Source organism: Carassius carassius, chromosome 34 (genome assembly GCF_963082965.1).
Source record: "Carassius carassius chromosome 34, fCarCar2.1, whole genome shotgun sequence".
NCBI classification, from domain to species: Eukaryota; Metazoa; Chordata; class Actinopteri; order Cypriniformes; family Cyprinidae; genus Carassius; species Carassius carassius.
The window spans coordinates 4,336,666-4,357,635 of record NC_081788.1 but is presented as its reverse complement, the minus strand read 5'-3'; the positions used below and the strand labels follow the sequence as shown (position 1 = coordinate 4,357,635).

The window sequence follows — 20,970 nt, the reverse complement described above, 5'->3', positions numbered from 1 at the left end:
GAACATTTCTATGATGACCAAAAAAACACTGGATTCTTGTCATGGCGCCTCAAGACAGTACAAAGGGGGACAAGACCTTCTGGAAATAAGGACGATCCAAAAACCGAAGAAAAGGGAGGTCCTTTGCTTGACAGACAGCTATGTTACCAAGAACATCAGCTAGATAATGATCAAAGTGTAGAGGCCATCTCTTTGATGAATCATACAAGTGAACGTGAGGTCATCATGCAGAAGATGAAGGCAACATTTGAATACAGACAGCGCCTTGTCCATGATCCAGAGGGATCCACCACCATTCTCTCTGTTCTTCCTCGATTCCTGGACACTAAAGGATTGGTATGGATTTTCTTACATTTTTTACGAAAATTGAAATGTTAGTATCAGAGAACTGTCAAATGGTCTGCATTGTTGAAACTGACCACATTATTGTAATCACAATATATTGTAATTTATTTGTGTTTTCTTCAAACTGCTTCAGATTCTTCAAGACTTCACACACCTTTTTGGGTCAGAAACTGCTTCCAGACTTTTGGAAAGGTGGCCGACAGTTTTCAAAGCAAAGGTTATCAGACTAGGAGAAACCTTGACTTCCACTCCACTGCTGAAAAGATTACTGTCATCTGCCAAATTATGTTTAGATGCTATGTCTGTAAATCACTGTTTGCTACAATAGCTAAATTAATTCGGCACTTAAAACTTGTAGATGGTTTATATCCTGGTAAGAAATTTGGTCTGGTTTGTGATCAGGACGGTTGTTCCTTGCAATTTAAAAGTTATGAAGGGTTTAGAAAACATTTAACTAGATTTCATTTGAGGGCTGTAGCATCAAGCAGTGGAAGTGTATCTTTACAAAATCAACAAGCTCCAGATCTCAATGAAGCAGTATCACTTGTTGTGTCTGACACAGAGCAAAGATTACATAATGATGCGAGTTTGCATGAATGTTCTTCTGTTTCAAGGGATAGTTCGAGGGAAAGGTGTGCATCAATAATAGCCAAATTACAGGGCAATGGTGTTGCAAACAGTGTAATCATGCCAGTTGTTGAAAGCATGGAGGATTTTGTTAATGATTTCCATACAAGTTTAAGGGAAAATGTTTTAAATGTTGTGCCTGTTGACAGCACAAGTAGAAGTTCAGTTGAAGAAGTTTTTAATGGTTTTAATAATCCATTCTCTGATTTTAATACTGATACAAAATGGAGAAAATATTTCTGTGAGAAATGGGGGGTTGTTGAACCTATAGAAATACACTTAGGTATCAGATACGATTCAAAAAGAAATAAAATCTCTGGGATGTATGAACAGACAACAGTTAATGACACTTTCATATATATCCCTCTTCTGAAGACTCTTGAGTTCATTTTTAGGAATGATAAAGTGTGTAATCTTATCCAAGAGGAACGGCAAAGTGACATGTATTGTGATTTTTGTGATGGACAGTATTACAAAAAACATCCTTTATACTCCATCCACAGCAATGCACTTCAGATCCAAATTTACTATGATGATTTTGAAACAGCGAACCCATTAGGATTTAAAGCAGGAGTTCATAAACTTGGCTGTTTATATTTTGTACTTCGTAACCTGCCAGCACACATTAACTCTTCCTTAATGAACATACATCTAATTTCTTTGTTCCATTCTGAAGATGGAAAAAAGCATGGCATGGACAAAATACTTGGCCCATTGGTTGATGATGTGAAAGTACTTGAGAAGAAGGGAATGATGGTGTCATTTTCTGAGGAGCCCATCTTTGGTACTATTTCTCAAATTACTGGTGATAACCTAGGTCTAAATAGTATTCTTGGTTATGTTGAATCTTTTTCTGCAAAACATTACTGCAGACTCTGTCTCACTGACAAGGTGTTAGCACAGGAAGTATTTAGTGAGGATGATCCACGGATTATATTGCGTAATAGAAATCTAAATGAGGAGCATTACAAGTATCTTGCTGACAACCCCAATGAAAACTCCTGTTATGGTGTTAAAATAAATTCTATACTCAATACTTTGACTTACTTTAATGTATCTGAGAACTTTGTGCTGGATATTATGCATGATATCCTGGAGGGAGTTGCACAGTATGAAGTGAAACTGCTTTTTGAATATATGAGTTGCAATCTAATTTCTGGCGATTCCATTCCTCAAAGATTGTATGCCTTCAACTATGGCTTTTTAGAAAGAAATAACCGCCCAACCAAGGTCAACCTTCAACAAGCAGGAAACAACATTGGTCTCAATGCAAGTCAGACATGGTGTCTCATTAAGAACATCCCTCTCATATTTGGAGATGTAGTCCCAGTGGTAGATAAGCACTGGCATTTGATGTTGCTGCTCTTACATATTGTTAATATTATCTTTTCTCCTTGCATCTCTGAAGGAATGATAATATTTTTGAAGCATCTGATAAAAGAGCATCATCAGTTGTTTAAGGATTTGTATCCTAGGAATCTAATTCCAAAACACCACCTTATGATTCACTACCCTGAATGCATCAGACACATTGGCCCATTGATTCATGTATGGACCATGAGGTATGAGACAAAACACAGGTTTTTTAAGAAAAATCTAATTTTTTTTAAAAAACCTGACCAAATCACTTGCAAAAAAAAAAACACCAGCTAGCCATTGCCTATCACTGGGAGTCCTGTACTATCAAGGGTATTGAGTCTGGCCCTGTTTCAAATGAGCTGTGTTCTGACCTTGAAAACTCTGATTTTATTTCAGAGCAGCTCCAGATTGATATCTCTAGCGAGGTAATGGTCACACCGTGGGTAAAGTGTCAAGGTACTGAGTATCGCAGTGGTCTTGTTGTTTTCTTAGAGTTTGTTGATGATGCACCTGTTTTTGGAAAGATTGTTACAATTTTTATTAAGGATGGAATTTATTTTTTGGTATCGTGTATGGAATCAGAGTTTATTGAAAACCTTCATGCTTTCAGTGTTGTTGAACAAGAGCACAGTCTTGTACTCAAAAAACCTGAGGAATTGATGTACTACAAGCCATTTGATTTACAAATGTCCTATGGCAATGACCATCTTTTTTACATTGTCGTGGACTGTTATTTGTAATAATTTCATGGCATTTATGGTTTCTTGTTCTGTGCTGAAATAAAGTTTTGAAACCTTGACAGTGACGTTTTCTTCATAGTGAATTTCTAGTTTATTTTAGTTTTTAGTTTTTTTTAGTAGGTAATGCAGAACCATAAATAACTCCCCAAAAAGTTAAAAAATTTTGACCCTTTTATACATTGAGTATATTGTGATTTTCATTTTTTCAAAGTGTCATGTAAACACCGGAATAGTGTAGAATTTTAACTCTGTCAGTGTTTGCTACAAAGCTACACCCAGCTCTGTAACAGTGTTGTTTTTATCTGCATCGGTGTTAATATTTCACTCTTTTAGTGTTTACATTTTAACACTGTATTGGTGTTGCATGAGGCAACACTTTTGAAAGTGTTAATTTAACACTTTGTGGGTGGTTCTCATGTATACATTTTCAAAGTGTTGAAAATAACTCCTATGGTGTTGTTTTCCAGATTTCAAATTTACTGTGAAAAGAAGCCCCTCAGAAAGACCACTGCCTTGCGCCATGCTGGAGGGGATAATTTCATTTCATATCATTTTTTTTTTTTTAGAAATTTAAAGTGCACGCCTCCATATTTAGGGAAAAGACTTCAAAAAGGTATTTTAAGTTGTGACTTTGTTTGATATCATACATTTGCATTTTTCATTAAAAAAATTGGTCACACTATATTTTAAGGTCCATTTCTCACTATTAACTATGACCTTTGTTTCAACAAACTCCTAATTACAGCATATTAATTATTAGTAAGGTATTTTTATGTAGTTTAGGTATTGGGTCGGGTTAAGGGATCTAAAATATGATCATGTAGGATAAGGCATTAATATCTGCTTTATAAGTACTAATAAACAGTCAATATGCTAGTAATATGCATGCTAATAAGCAGTTAGTTAATACTGAGAATTGTGTTCTCAAAAAATCATAGTGGAACAGAACAGAATATATGATTTGTAAACACTAAATGACTAAATTTCATGTGTATAACATAGATGTCTACAACAGTGTTTTAAAAGTCTTGCTCTTGTAGTTTATTTCTAGCACCAAAGTTATATTATTTATATTAGTTTTACGACATAAATGATATTAACATAACATAAAAAATGATTATATTTAATATAAAGTGCTGGTACAGGCAAGAGTCAGGGCGAGTGTGTTGAAGTCAGTCTGCTGTATGAAGGTTTCTCTTCACTCCTCACAGTAGGTGGCTCCATAAGCCATCATATGGGCTCCCTGAGCCTCTCTCTCTCTCTCACTCACTCACTCACTCACTCACTCACACAAACACACACACACACACACACACACACACACACACACACACACACACACACACACACACTACTGTGGCTACAACCAACATATGGAAATGCTTGATTTGATGTAGTGTCACTTTACATTGCAGAAATGAGTATACGTCTTTTTTAGCCCCCCAACCGATAAAGTGAGAAATGTGATCCAGACTTAGTGTTAAAAACAGAAATTATTAAACCATTAAAAGTGTACTGTAGAATCGTCACATCTATCTATCTATCTATCTATCTATCTATCTATCTATCTATCTATCTATCTATCTATCTATCTATCTATCTATCTATCTATCTATCTATCTATCTATCTATATTCATCAGATCACTGAATTGTATTCCTCATTCCCAAAACCATTTATCAGCTCCATGCTCCAATGTTCTCCCTCTCTCTAACGCAGTTTAATGCAGTCTAATTTTATTAGGGGTTTTCTTCACCACCCACGTCTAATAGTGCTGTTTCTTTCCTCACAGTGAGGGATCAGGGACGGAGAGCAGGCGGATTATGAGTCTTTGACAGACGATGAAAAAGCCAATGTGTGTTAAAGCTCTGAGCCGTAAAGAGCTAGTGAGGGCTGCTGGGAGTCAGTTTGGTCTGTTTCCAGGGTCAGGACCAGACCAAACAAAGAAATGGAGCAACTCTACTGTTATGACGTTGTCATGAATTTTAGGATGTTTTGTTTCTTATCATACATGATGGTGTTTGCTGATGTCTGTTGTTTAACACAGCTGTGTAAAAGCCTAAATGACGACTCTTTGTGTGTGTGTGTAGGCGTGTTTTTGTGTGTGTATGTGTGTGTGTGACATATCAGGACACAACTCTGTATAATGACATGGGTATGACACAGGTATTACAAGGAGAGGGTGACTTATGAGGACATAACCCATGTCCCCATTTTTCAAAATGCTTATAAATCATACAGAATTAGTTTTTTTGAGAAAGTAAAAATGCACAAAGTTTCCTGTTAGGGTTAGGGTTAGGTGTAGGGTTGGTGTAGGGCCATAGAATATACAGTTTGTACAGTATAAAAACCTTTACGCCTATGGGATGTCAAACTGAACTTTAGACACAAGTGCTTATGAACCACAATTTAAAAAAGTATTCTTTTAGGTGTTTGTGTATTTTTTCCCCTCCCTTATTCATTAGGTTTTTACTTTCAAAAAATGTGGTTACACTTCATTTTAAAGTGTGTGTACTTACAGTGTACTTACCCAAGAACATACTGGGTAGTCTAAGGTAACTAAATGGGTTAAGGTTAGGCTTAGGGGTAGGTTCAGGGTAAGAAATTAGTTATTACCTAGTTCTCCATATTCTTTTGCCTGCTCAATTGTTTGCAACTGTGGATTTTAATGGACTGCATGCTCTCAAGCCCCGAAGGGAGAGCAGGATATGTGCCATGTTTTTGGACCATTCCGAATACCGTGACCTCCTCTGAGTTGGTGGACGGAGATACTGTTATGAGGACCTGGGTCCTCAAGATTCACCTTATTCTCTGGAGGCTGCTTATTTTGAGAGGTAGGCCAAAAAGCTTGCGATGTCTGTGGGACTATGGAAATGGAAAGCTGTCTCCTTATGCGACATCCATCTGCAGTGATCATTCGACCACTGGCACTGTGAGGAAAAGCTGGTTTGTTGTTCTTCTGCTTTTAATTTCGGGTAACATCCACCCTAATCCAAGCCCAGAGATGATGCAGCTTCAAACCCCTGATGAATTTAAATCTAGTGATGGTTTACGCTTCTTCCACCTTAACGTTCGCAGTCTGATAAATAAAATGGACTACATAAGAATATGGGCTGAGTCAACGAACTCTGACATTATGGTTCTCTCTGAGACATGGTTAAATAAATCCATTACAAATTCCATGATACATATTGAGGGATACAATGTTTTTAGATCAGATCGCACAAAGAAAGGTGGTGGAGTTGCAGTTTATGTTAAGTCAAAGTGGAACTGCACCTGTTTGTACTCTGTTAGTAAGCCACATTTCTTTGAATTGGTGGCAATCAAACTTCATTTTTCAAATGGTCATGACATCATCGTCATTGGATGCTATTGTCCACCATTAGCATCAAGTGAAGTTATCACTTCACTTACTGATCTTCTTCATAACTGGACTAACTCCGAATTGATTTTACTTGGGGATTTAAACTGGGACTGGTCATCAAAATTGTCTGATCCATTCAAGGAAATTTGTGACTCTCTTTGTTTGGAGCAATTGATTAAATCTCCAACACGGTTGAATCAAAAAGACCCAAGCAAATCTTCATTAATTGATGTCATTTTAACTAATGTTTCTCATAGATTTTCTGCTTCTGGAGTTTTCTGTAATGATATAAGTGACCATTGTGTTATAGTATGTGTGAGAAATTGTAAGACCCCAAAAAGCAAACCCCGTATTATTTCAAGACGTTATTTTAAGCATTTTAACGAACAAGCTTTTTTACAAGATATTTATGATAGTGGTTTACATGTGGTTTCTTTGATACCTGATGTAGATTCAGCATGGGAGCATTTCAAATGTACTTTTTTAAGTATATGTGATAAGCATGCTCCTTTTAAAAAATTCAGAGTAAGAGGGAGAGATAACCCCTGGTTTACGGAGTTAATTTCCTCATGTATCAAAGAACGTGATGCGGCATGGGTTAAAGCAAAGAAAACAAATAATCTTCAGGACTGGGTACATTACAGGACATTAAGAAATAATAGTACAAAATTGGTAAAAAAAAAAAAAGCTAAATGTGAATATTATTTAAATGCAATAAGTGGAAATTTGAATGATCCCTCCAAATTTTGGAAGTTGTGCTTAGGTTTTAGCAATAAAAATAATTTTAGAATAAAGTTTATCATCAGCCTAATTGTATACTGTGTACAATTGCTAAAATGAACACATTTATCACAATCTTTAGATTTTGAAATATATTTCAAATATAATTTTTCATAATTTCAAAAAATTTCAGTAGATGGCAATAAATATATTTCCAGAATCGATATTAAGATATACACTATAATTAAAGTGCTAATTCACCCTAAAATGAAACTCACCCTGATTGCTTTAGAATGCAAAAGGAGATATTTTGTACAATGTCTATGCTGCTCTTTTCATTACAATGAAACTAAATAATGTGGATGTCCAAAACATTTACTATAATTTAATACACAAAGTCATAGCATTGTACATGATTGTAATATACAGTCATATAATAACATTGTGTGATAAAGATACCAAAATTTAAGCCATCAATCCAACATCCTCTCATGGCATTAACTATTTTACAATTTGGAGAACTGGTGTCTAATTTTGTACACTTCACTTACAACCTTTATACTTCAACAAACCATGTTGTATGAATTCATACAAAATTGACACCTTGTAAAATATGGGATTGGGTTGTATTATTCACTAAATATATCAGCTTGAAAATTTAGATTGAAAGCTAAATTCACCATTCAACTGAAGTAAGCAGAGTAGATCAACGATTCATAAACCTGTTAATATTCTTTATATTTAATTAAAAAAAAAACTATTTTTAAATTGTTGTTTGACTACAGTAACACACAGTAAAAAATACTAAGAAGACCCATACCCAGAGATCCACAAGTCACATTATAGATATGTGTGTGTCCAGAGTTTATTACATTGTAACTGCAACCATGAAAGTGAACACAACACGAATGTGTGCTTCTACACCAAGAGACCAAATCGAACTGTCTGTAGCCTAACTACTGTATAAAATGCCGTGCAAACTTTCTCTGCCTCTGAAGCAAATGCTAGAGCTGTTCCAACACGGTTGCCATTTCGCTGGCTGTTTTGTCATTTCCTCCAGGGCTAAGGTTGGCCCTGGCTCTCCTAATCTCGCACCGGTTGAGACTTCAAGTGTCTGTCACCTCGCTCGTAACGCTCGGCTGCCTGCTGCTGATTGGCTGGAGGCAGATTTATTTCGGCCTGTCACAGCCAATCGCATGACGGCGTGGCTCAGGGTTCTGTTTAGTTACAGTGACAAACATGCTGATTAGAGGCGGGACATGATGGATGGATGCTGGCCTAGGAGTTTTTATCAGCTCATAATGGGACTGATGTTGCACAGACACACAATCACATAAAGAGTGGCCTCAGGGGTCACACACACACACACACACACATACACACACATGCACACAAGGGGGTCAGGAGCTAACAAAGCATCCCCTGCCAGACCACACTCCTTAATGAAACTGCCCTGCTTTAAGTCATATACAGATACTTCATCATCATCATCATCGTCATCTTTGTCTTTACATGTTTCCAGGCTTTTCCGCGCCTCTCTTTTGACACACAGAGTGATTGAGACCCATTCAAGAAAATAAAGCAAACCATAATGATGGGAACTCGCAAAACCCCTTGATTATGTCAAAGCATAGGCAATATGCATTCAGTCTGAAGCACGACATTGATGGTGGTTTCCATCTGGGTTGTATCTAGTGTGTTTGTACCAATTTAAAGAGAATGCGGCCTGCAAAGTGTGACAACTTGGCAAGTCATGCCTGAGATTGAAGTCACTCCTGCTTCAATCCGCTAGGACTTCTGTGCTGAACTCTCCAGAACACAGTCAAGGTTACCCAAGCATCTGATAAAGTGCTTTCTCATTGTGATGATTGACGTGCCTACTGTGAACAGATTCAGAAATTTATGTCAGAAAAATAACATTTTCACTCTTAGTTATTAAGTTAGCTATTTAAAGATGATGAGCAATCATAAACTTTATATATACTTATATATATAAATATATATGCATTATAGTAAGAATGAGTTATACACTTGCTGCAGCATTTATTAATCGTTTTTATGTTAGTTAATAAAAAATACATATGCTGGCTCAGGTCCATTAAATAATAAAGAATATCAGGTCCATATAAATAATAATATGCATAAAATAATATAACATAACAATTATTTTTTTGAATAACTTACTGGTAAATATTGAAATTAACATTAATACATTCTTTAGAGGTACTTTTTTTCAGTCTAAGCTCATATTAACTGTTAACTAGTATTAACAAATTAAACTTTATTGTAAGTGTTCTCAAGATTTCTCAAGATTTCTTTCCATATTTCCAAAATTATGTCTGTACACCAGTTGTTGTCTAATTTCCACAACACTGCACATATTAACTCATGGCCATATTCTAGATCGTTTAAACCTACCCAATGCCTAAACATAACTACTACAAACAGTTGCTCTTAATCTTAATTAAAACCTAATCTTGGACATTTTAGTAGTCAAATTTAATAAAGTAGTGATATTGTGAAAAAGTGTTTTAACACAGCTTATTTCCAAAACAATGTATGAATTCATTTGCAAATTCAAAGTGCCCATCTTCAGTCTGTCTATCTACTTATTAATGAACATTCTCTTTGCTACCAGATGGTGTAATTACAGCATCTACCAATAGGGGCTAATTGGCCCATGGAAACGTCAGGTCAGACCTACGATTTTCACTGCGAAATAAAACAGGCAAAAAATCCTGTAGACTTACACTGAGGGAGGAACCATAGCCATTTAGCATATAGCACTCAGGGTTGGACTCTTTGAAACCTTTGCATATGCATAGCAACATGCTAAAAACACTGATAGCATAAGCAGACAGCAACGCACTGGCAACAACCCACAACAACCCAGCATCACAGTGGCATGTTTTGCATGGGAGAAAAAAAAAACACTTTTAAATTTCACAGAAGTTTACATTTTTCTGAAGGCAAAAGGTTTGACCATATGATTTTTTTTTTTCATTTCATTCATTCAATATGGCATTTATGAGATAACATCAACCATTATGTGATAACATCTAATGTCAAACCAAAGAGTCAGAAGTAAAAGAGGTGAAGCGGGCGATGACTGAGTTGAAAGCGAGGCAGAGCGAGAGCAAGAGCGAGAGGTGGCCTCTCCTTTGCATTAATTGGGAAACAGATGCTAACCAGCATTAATTGCTCCAAATGGCAATATAGAGTTACTGGACTTTAAATACCAGGGTTAAGAAGTGTACCATCAGAGGTCTTGGATGCATTCTCGACCTCTCTCCCTCTGTGGCGTCTCCTCGGAAATGGGACTGCTGGGTTACATCACAGGGAGTAGTGACTCTAAATTGGATGCAGAGAGTGAGAAGTTCAGCACTACCCTGGGGCAAGGAATATTTTTCCATTTATTTTGGAGAAGAAGGAAAGAATGGAGGGAGGGAAAGGAGGAGCGACATGCAGAAAAAAGGGGCGGAACACATTACAGGTTAAGTAATGAGTAATCAACAACAGCTGCCTTTTTGTACACCTACACTCATCAATCTTGCATGCAACTGAAGCATGGCAGAGCGCAAAACAGGCTCCTGCTGCGGTCCGAAGTCTCTCCACCCCGTCCTCAGTGAGAGTGAGCAATGATAATTAACATTGTTATAACAATGTAACAACACATTATAACAAGTAATTAATCCTCATAGGAAGATATTAAATTATTATAGTTTAGTGTTGCATTGTGGCAATAAAGGACCTTATAGATGATTTATGTAAAAAAATAAAAAAAATAAAAAATAAATTATTAACTTGATATGCAGAGTAAAACAAGTGCAACAACTGTACCTTCGAGGGATTCTTCACCTAAAATGAAAATCCTCTCATCATTTGCATCTCATGCCATCCCAGTGGTTTATGAACTTTCTTTCTTCTGTAGAACACAAACTGAGATTTTTTGAAAAATAATCCATATCTGTCCATATAATAAAAGTGGGTGGGTCGGTCAAAGTTGACACTTCAGAAACCACAAAATGAACATAAAGAACATCAGTCCTGTTTAGTAACTGATTACTTGTATTCTGGATTACATAATAAACATAAAAAATAAAAAATAACTTCCTGTAATTAGATCAGATTTTATTTTTTAATGCTAAACGTGATGGATTACATGATTACATATCATATAATTACAGTAAATTATTCAGAATTAATTGATTCTCCCTAAATCATCTTTCTGCAGGTAAAGAAATAGGAGTATAATCATTTAAAATATAGTATATATAGAGAGTATAATAATTTAATTTGTTTGTTTGTGTTTTTCAAGTAATTTATTTGAAATTGTAATTCATATGATTTAATTATTAAATTGCTTTCCATCAACTCACAAGACATAAGTACATAGTAAATACATTATTGTAGTATAATTTAGTATCACTGATATTCTATTACAGTTGTTATTAATATTGTGAATTGTTTTTTTGTTTTGTTTTCTCCCTTTCCCTTTTCGAGGAGCTGGAGGAGCTTTGGGGTTGGAGGCGAAACTGGAGCGAGCTCTGGGACTGGAGCCAACACAGGAACGACTGGCGGGCTTGCCATAACAGCAGCCGGCAAACTTGACTTCTGAGCAGCTGGCGGGCTTTTCTTTAGCGCGGCCAGCGGGCTGGAGTGACCTGCAGCTGGCGGGCATGACAACAGCATTGCCAGTGCACTGGAATTGGGTGCCGCTGGCAAACTTGACTCAGGAACGGCCAGCAGAATGTTTCCGGATTGGGATCGGAGGCTCTCAAGACACCAGATGACTGCCTCCTTCCAATTGAGGTTGGTGGTGTCTGGGAGCTCCGTGGGCTGATAATACATCTTCCCAAGCAGAGTCGGAACAGAGTCACATTGGTTTCCCCCTCGAGGGAGCTGGCGAAGGCGAGCAGCACAAACGACCTCACATTAACAATCGGGTTGGAGCCCGTCTGAGTCATGACGATGAATCTTGCTCGTTCCTCCATTTGATCAGGGAGAAACTGATAGGAAAACAAAACACTTTTAAAGTCGTGGTCGGTTCTTCTGTCACGGTGCTACTGAAGGAACATGGAGCAAGGAACAAGGAGACCAGGAGTACATCAACACAGGAGACTTTAATTGAATCAAAGGAACCAGGAAGACACACGTAGCAGAAGACATCAACAATTGCCGACAAACACTAACTGAAAGGACTGGAGCTTTTAAACACAGAATAATGAGGGACTAAGAAAACACACCTGGGATCAAATTAACAATCAACATTAGGGAGAAACTAGGTCACATGGAGCAAAACACACCCAAAACATGGAGTCTGACAGCTACTACTTTACTAACTATTAACAAGCAGCAAATTAGGAGTTTACTGAGGCAAAAGTCCTATAGTTAATAGTGAATATGTGTTCACTATTCTAAAGTGTTACCCTTTAGATATATATTATAATTATTTTTTGTTATATTTACAAATATGTTTTATAATATACATTTTTAATTTAGTTTTATTTATTTAGTACATCAGTTTAAATTAAATTATAATGAGAAATGTTACTTTGGCAACCAGCTGAATTAGACATTTTTTGGTCGCACTTCATTTTAAGGTCCAGTTCTCACTAACTTCTGCCTCAATAAACTCATATAACAACCCCAAAAATAATTCTTAAGTGTCAGATCAGGTAGAAATAGATCCTTAAAATATTGACAGCAGTGTATTTTCATGACATTTAAGCACATCCTCTCAAATGTGTCTTGTGTAATGCAAAAAAAAAAATCAAATTCTCATTACTATTCTGCTTAAAACTACTATGCATTTTCAATTTACGGACCAATACAGTTCCAGAAACAACATATAAGATAATGTTCATAAAGTGTTGGGTGTTGTTTTATTATTAAATTAGGATTTGCAAGTTTGTTTAGTTTAGTTATTGAAAAGTTTGCATTTGTGGTTGGATTGTTTGAGTACATTTTTATTCAAACTGATATGACTCCAATGATACCTGGATGAGAGACAGTTACCTATAGTCAGGGGTGCACAAGTGGTCTGCAGGTCCGCATGCGCGACCAAAATAAAAAATGCTTAATATAAATATGTTCTGACAGCACATTTGCATACCGACATGGTTGACAGCTGTTAATGCAAATTTACCATTTTAGATCACAAACTGTACTATATAAGTTTTATTTTCATCCTGAAAGCATAAATCTAGGCTATGCCTACCGTTTCAAAGCACAATACAAAACTGTGACATTCATCCACTGATGCTCTTTAATCAGCAGCGCTAATTCCGGAAGCGCGTATACTTACTTACTAGGACTCCTTTTTATTTTTAATAATATTATCACACACTATTATTTAGTTTATTTACTATTATTTAATTGTTAAAAACCTAAATAAATAAAGTGTAATAATATTATAACTATTATTAAAGGAGCATTGCGTAGGTTCTGAAATTTCTAACCGTTACTGACACCAGTGGCCGTTAGAGGAACTGCAGCCAGTCTCATGCTCGTTCTCAGTGCGCATGCTCTTTTTTTTTTTTTACTTACGAGGAGTGTCTGTGGGTGTCTGAATTGTGCAGGAAGCTGGTCGCTTCTTTCCATCCGCAGAGTCCATTTGAAAACACTATTGCCGCTGCTTACTATAATGGCTGGCGTGCCGTACGGTTGTAAGCCCAAGTAGACGAGAAAGCGCATGATGTCACATTTTGTGAATTTCCGCGCCAACTCGGGCCCGACTCCTTCACACACAATTGAGCCTACAGGCTGATAGAGGCAACCGTGGTGGACAGTCGAGGTGTCATTCTTTTTTTTACATCATGGTTGGCTCATAGATGTACAAATGAAAACTCTATCTTAAAGATTTTTTTTTAAGTAAAAACCTCCACATAGCTCCTTTAATTCATTTTTTTATAGTTGCATTTAATGGGACACGCTATATGCAGTGTGAGGACCAAACAAAATCTCCAGGTTCTCTTATGAGAACCAGGCTGAAAAATTTGATTGTGTTTGATCGTGTTTGATTGTGAAATCACTGTGTTTGGATGCACATATTTCACAGTTCTCACTACTCTCCCAATACACATGCTGAAATCACGTTTAGTGCTAATCACCTGATCATTGGCTATATTAACACCTCCTTTCACCATCAATCGTAGCCACACAGGATCAGATCCAAGTGCTATGACCAACCATATTCAACCACAACTATGATTTTCACAGCTGATCATTGCTCACCAGCTCCGACTACTGTCATTCTAGCAGATGGGGCCTATGTAAATTATTTGATTTTGGCCTGGTGCTCTTGAAGTGCTGTGACTGTAATCTAGTGAAGGCTAGAGTGCTAAACCACCATGAAAAAGAGGTTGGAGTCTGGGCTCGGGTCCAGTTTGCTTTGTCACTCTGCCAAACCATCTGTATGGACCAGAGGGAAGCCCAGACATTTACACAGCGGCCCATACTACTTGAATTTATGTTCAACTTATATTGTGAATGTGAATGTCAAACTCTTTTGATTTGGGGTTCAAGACCTCATAGTATCTACAGATTCAGGGCAGTATTTTGCCTGAGTGCTTGGACACTTTCCAAGTCACCATCACTGTATGACAACTATTAACAGTTTCTAGAATCATAAAATCTATTTGCGACTTTATCATTGGCTACTGTACTGGCCGTCTGAATCTTATAACGTATTGAAAAAAAAGTACTAAAAAAATAATAATCTTTACACGAAGATTTCCATACACCACTCGCATTTATATTTTAATAATGTGTAGAATGGAATCATAAAGTTTAGCATATGTTTGTGGGATTATAATGTTCTCAAACAGTGTTCAATTAATAGATGTTCCTAATTCTGTCTTCCAACAAATTGAAAAAAAAAAAAATTAGTTGAGTCATAAATTATCCTATCAGAGAAGCATTTATAGAACATAACTTAATTTTGGTTGCATTGAGTTTTTTTTTTTGGAAGAGCTCAACAATTTGGTGGAAGTATGAATTATAGTTCAAACCTTGGGTTCTGAAATCTTGATCATTCTGATCAGGACTGTTATTGCATATGGATGGGTGGCATACACTATTTTATTTTCTTCTGGTGATCAGTTATATCTATTTCATGTCCTACAATGTGACTAAATTACTGCTTCTTTTGTCTCGCACTGCATTTTTTTAATGAAAAAAATTGCTTTTCACAGTTTGCGGTTTCTAGTTCTGTTGGCTGTTGGTAATTTATCAGATTCTGGTTCAAAGAGATTTCATTGTGTTCATTTGCCAGTAAATCTGGGGTGACAGCCAAAATATTTGAGTACATTTACTGGACTGAAGATCAGATATTCAAAGCTGTGTAGACAAGACCTCTGGACAATTCAGCTGTGAGAGTCGTATCACCAACAATCTGTAAAAATAAAATTAAAATGCTTCTTTTTTTTTTGTGGAACAACAATTTGATATGTAAAGTACTGGATATTAAAACACATTCAAGTTCCTTGTGTTGCATTTTATTATTATTATTATTTATTTATTTATTTTTACAGTAAATGATTTATATTAATGTTGAGTTTTCACACTAGAAAAAAGTATGGCTTTGATTAAATTAGAAATTATTAACCTAAGTATAATTATATCTGGATTATCAGATTCCAATGATTAAGTACATACTTATTATTAGATTATACAGTTCCTTTTTACTGATTACATGATTACATTACATTATTCACCCATTAGCAACAAATTATTAATCATTTATTGATTCTTTTCTTATTCCTCTTATTCTTCCTCTTAATATTTTACATTTTCCTTTCTAAAGTACCTACCGCTTGTAAACACGCAGAAAGTCTTGCAGTTTTTTTGGACATTCACACAGAGACCTGGGCCCGTATTCATAAAGATTCTAAGAATCCTCTCAAAAAACTCTTAATTTAGCTTAAAAACTTTTACGTAGGAGTCTTAGCTTAAGAGTGATTCGGGACCGATCTGAGAGCAACTCTGAGTAAGGAAAAGACAAAAACTTTCATCTTAGTGAGGAGGCGGGGTTGACCCCGTTGCTATGTATGACACAATCTTTTGAAGACTGTGATTGGTTGGTTGTCCAAGAAGGAAAAAGAGTGATTTTAAGTATAGGGTCTGTTCTAATTCTCACTTTGAATTTACATATGTACTTTTTCCTATTTGACCGTTCTCTCTCTCTCTTACACACACACACACACACACACACACACACATTATATGTGTTTATATAACACATTATATGTATGTATATCCTTTTTTTATATGCCATGCTTTTAATTTCCTATAAGGTATTTGATTGGCTTAGAATGATAAAAATTGTTCCACTCTTTCCAATTACAGTGATTGCTGTCCTATTTAAGTGGCGGTTTAAATGTTGTTTTTAATGTATCAAACATGGAATCAAAACCAAGAAGGGCAAGAAAGCCAGACTGGACAGAGGAACAGTGTTTACTGTTAGCCCAGTTAGTGGATGAACACAAGGCCATTTGTGGTAAGGATGGTCTTAGTTGTAGCTAGGCAGGCAGCAAAAAGAAATAAAACTCTGAAGTCTATTAAAGATGATTTAATTTTCTTGTCAGGACATGCTCCAACAGTGTAACAGGGTTCCATCCACCAAAATTTCAACACAGGAAAAAATAAAGTACAAACAAATAAAAGGGGGAAAAAAACAATAACAAACTAATATCTACATAAAGAACATCAAACACGTTGGCTACTGGCTCAACAGTCACCTTTTTCCTTCAGTCCAAACAATTAGACTCTTTATAGTTGAGGCTCCTCCCCTCAAATTCAAACATACCAATGGCAAGGATATCTCAATTGCAATATACATAAGATTATTTATGAGTCCAGATTTAACCTCAACATTCAAAAATTAATATTAGCATCTTGTTTATCAAGCTCCATTTTCATCATGAAAACCAACGAGAATCTTAAAAGACATGCATTCAATGTAATAACATTTCACATTCTCAATATTTGAACTCCTCCTCCTTTGGGAAGGTATAAATCAGGCTTCCTGTTCGCGAGCCCCTCCTATTAGGATGTTCCAGGAAGAAGGTAAGACAAGAGGTTCACCATTAACAAACAAATCATTATTTGTATAAATTTACATTAACCTTTTCCTATTTCCAGGCACAAAAGGCTAAGACAGACACAACATGAGTCGCACTGGAATGTGCACCTTCCACTCGACACATGTGTGGGACAAACCGTAAATAAAATCATCTTGAACACTCAACCCATTGTTTGGTTCTTTGAAGTGAAAGTTACAAACCTCATTTTATCTTTACCTCATTCTTAAAGGAAAATTCGGGCCGGGTGTCACAGCAAGGGACAAGAAGCAGACATGGGAGCGTATAGCACAAACTATTAACTGTTCATTCTCCCTGCTTGTGCACACCTATAAGCCTGCTATACTCATAAATGCCGTTTTTTGAGCCTGCAAGGTGGGAATGTCCGGTGGAAACTAAATGAACTGCGACACAATAAGATGTTCTGAAAGTGCTGTAATTGTTTGTGTGATCACTCTGCTTACAGAAGGTTGTGACAGACCCAAATCATCACTATTGCACTGTTGCATTTTCCCAGTTGCCAAATATCGTAATGTAGTGATTACTTTAATTTCTGGCGCTATGGCATTTCTTCTCTGTGTCGGAGATGTTAGCACGTCTCTAATAAGATCAGTCACAAACATGATCCCTGCATGATCTAATCTATAGTGTCTTACAAACTCACTGTCATCCATTGTCTGCAACTCATTTCTTCTGCCTCTTCGTCTCTCTGCCATTTTCTCCTCTGCTAAAGAAACTCTTAAGCCTCTTAAAAGTCCTCGTCTGTGTTCCTAACAAGTTTGACCTTAAGACCTTTTAAGGGTCTTTTAAGGGTTAAGATGATTTCTGAATTCCTTTTTCTTTACCAGGATTTTTTCTTTAATTTTAAGAGTAAACGCCCACATTTCTAAGAATTTTCTCACTAGGAGCTACTTTTTGCCTTAAGATTCTTTATGAATACAGGCCCAGGCACTTAGTCAGAGAGCTGCAATATAGAAAATCGAGAGGCCACACAGCATTCAACCACTGGATTTACAAAAATCATTTCAATTTTAAGAAGTCTTTTCTCAGCATTTCATCACTGCATCAACTACTGATGAACACATGTATTTTTATTTGAATCATCTTTCAGTAGGTTATTTAACCTTTACATGCAATGTATCTTGTTCATGTGTCTTTCGAAGGCTTATGCCTTTCAAACACATTAAAGCACACACATTCACATTATTTCTTGTTTGCAGGGATTCCCAAACTTTTTTTTCACCTAATATATTAACTTAAAATACCCCCTAGGATTTGAATGTAATAAATGAATAACTACTGTATGTAATTTGATGTATATTGTACTGTTTAATACACTTCATGTTGTTAATAACAATAGATGGAATATATTTTCTTTCTCTTTGTTTTTTGATATCAATATGGTACAATATCATCCTATTTAAATCAATGTGATAAATGAGTTATCTAAAAGTAAATCTAAAAGTAGTCTGATTATATTACCTTAAATGTGCAATGTGATGAATTACGTTAATAACTAAATTTTTTGTCATGCAAATTGAAATCAGCAACAGACTACTATTTGTAAGTGATCTTGTGAATTTTCTTTCCTTTCTTTTTTCATTATTTCTCAGTTCATTATTTCTCAGTCGCGCAGTAGTTCAATGACAAGGCATTCCCAACAATGGTAGGTTGTATGCACATAATGTCAATCCAGATATTTCCATCAGTGTCTCTCATTTAGTTTTCCCTCTACAGTGGCATTCACTAGATTTTTTTCTGTTTTGTTTTCATGCATATCATCAGCAAGAGTGATGGGCTCTTGATAAGAGCATTATATCCTGCCTCACGCCTCAGGCTCAGTTTTCTTTAGGTGTTGGTGTCCTTTGAATTCCCCGTCCTCTCACTCTTCCATGTTTTGATTTCTACTTAAAGTCTGATGTCTTTGCCCTCCCTCTGGGGCACCATTAGCTTGTATGCTAATAGGGCTATGCATATTCTATTAGTGCTGTCATTGCAGGATGGGGGACATGTGTGGTAAGGGGCACTTTGGGGGCAATAAACCCAGCAAGGGGGCTCTGGCTGCTCTCGTACCATCAGTCATCTTCCTGTCTTGAATGCGGGTGACTCATAGACTTGCTTCCAGCCATGACTTGGCACAGTCTTTCAGTTTAATCACTGACTGCGCTGCTATTGCTGCACTGCCATTTTACAACATAAGCTCTGTGCCGAATCCATAGCGAGCTGCCTACACAGACAGCATTTCAAGGCATCAGAGGTGTAGACCCTTCTAAACGGTCGGTTCAGATATTTTGAATGTGCTTTGCTTAATATGGAGCTGCTTTACTCAAGATGCATTCAAAGGAGAACCGTTGTCTATCAAATAGGCAGAAGTTTCTTAGAAAGTGTCTTATTTTCCTTCTTACAAACATTCAAATATTAAAAGTGAATATGCTTTTCTTAGCATTTATCACATGTCATATAGACATATATAGAAATTATGCAATTAGGGTGACCATATGAGCCATTTTGCCAGGACACGCGTCCTTGCCAGGATTTCTATATTGCCTAAAACATCCAAAGTAGTTTGACCAATAACATGCAGGCAGCAGGTATGTTACAAAATCAATCAATCGTGGCGTGTGAGAAGGTGAGATCTACAGAGAACGATCAAAGCAATGCAAATACATGTACATGTTAGGTGTTTGTTCGTTCATTCAACTTGAAGCGTCGCTGTGCACCGATCATTGTATGACACCAAAGTACCAAGAGAGTGATTTGAATGCATAAGGGGCCATCTGCTCTGCTCTCTATAGCTCTTATGAATGTCATACAATGATCGATCTGCACAGCACAAACAGCCAAAATCTGGATATTTTAGGCAATATAAAAATCCTGGCAAGGACGTGTCCGGGGAAAATGGCTCATATGGTCACCCTAGGTGCAATAGGAGATATCGGAAAATGCTAACATTAGCATGATAGCACTGAAAGCGAACGTCCCACCCTCCCTGCGATCGCCTTCCAAAGCCACGCCCCCCGAACGCATTTATGCTCACAGACCAGAATACCAGAGACAATATTACTACAATAGGCTACATCAGCTATTCTAGTCCATGTTCTGAAGTGAAGTAAACCCCTGCTCAGGGAATAGGGAGCAATGAACACGGTGTAGAGATCATATCGATTGGAACACAGTTCATTCACATAGCTTGAGTTGTTAATCTGAATCGGGTGTGTTAAATACGCGGGACATGCAAAATATGTGTGTGAGCACTAGAACTGGGAACCGCTGGGCTACATCATGTTTCATTAACCAGCGAGAAAACTTTATAAGTACTTTTAAAAGTAGGTATGCAGATATGTAAGTTGACAGGCAGATAGGAAAGCTATCTAAAACACTCGGACCGACTGTTTTGATTGGACATACATTTCTTGGTCCTACGCCTTCCACGGAATATACAAATACAGATAAATAAATCACTTAACTTAATGATTACTATTGGGATGTGAAGAGACTTTCATCCAGTATAACAAAAATGTTTCTGAAGACAGTCACCTATTGCACCTTTAAATATATGTAAATGCTGTGAATGTCAGTTTTGACAATAGTTGGATCAAAACCAATGATCAGTTTTTTAACCAAAAATATTGCATAACTTTGGTGGTTGTGAGGAAAAGTTAACATGATTGAAAGAGAAAAAAATGTAAGTGAAATAGAAATGCATTAAAGCATGTTGTTATCACAACAACAGT

The 20,970-nt window shown here is 36.6% G+C and overlaps 1 protein-coding gene across 1 annotated transcript in view; it reads left to right on the top strand.

Moving 5' to 3' along the window:
• Window positions 1–20,970, top strand: part of LOC132115190 (uncharacterized) — a 47,365-nt gene that overhangs the window by 2,909 nt on the left and 23,486 nt on the right. Inside the window, exon 6 of the mRNA XM_059523586.1 lies at window positions 1–336. Within this exon, the coding sequence (XP_059379569.1) occupies window positions 1–336 (336 nt within the window). The remainder of the gene's footprint in view (window positions 337–20,970) is intronic.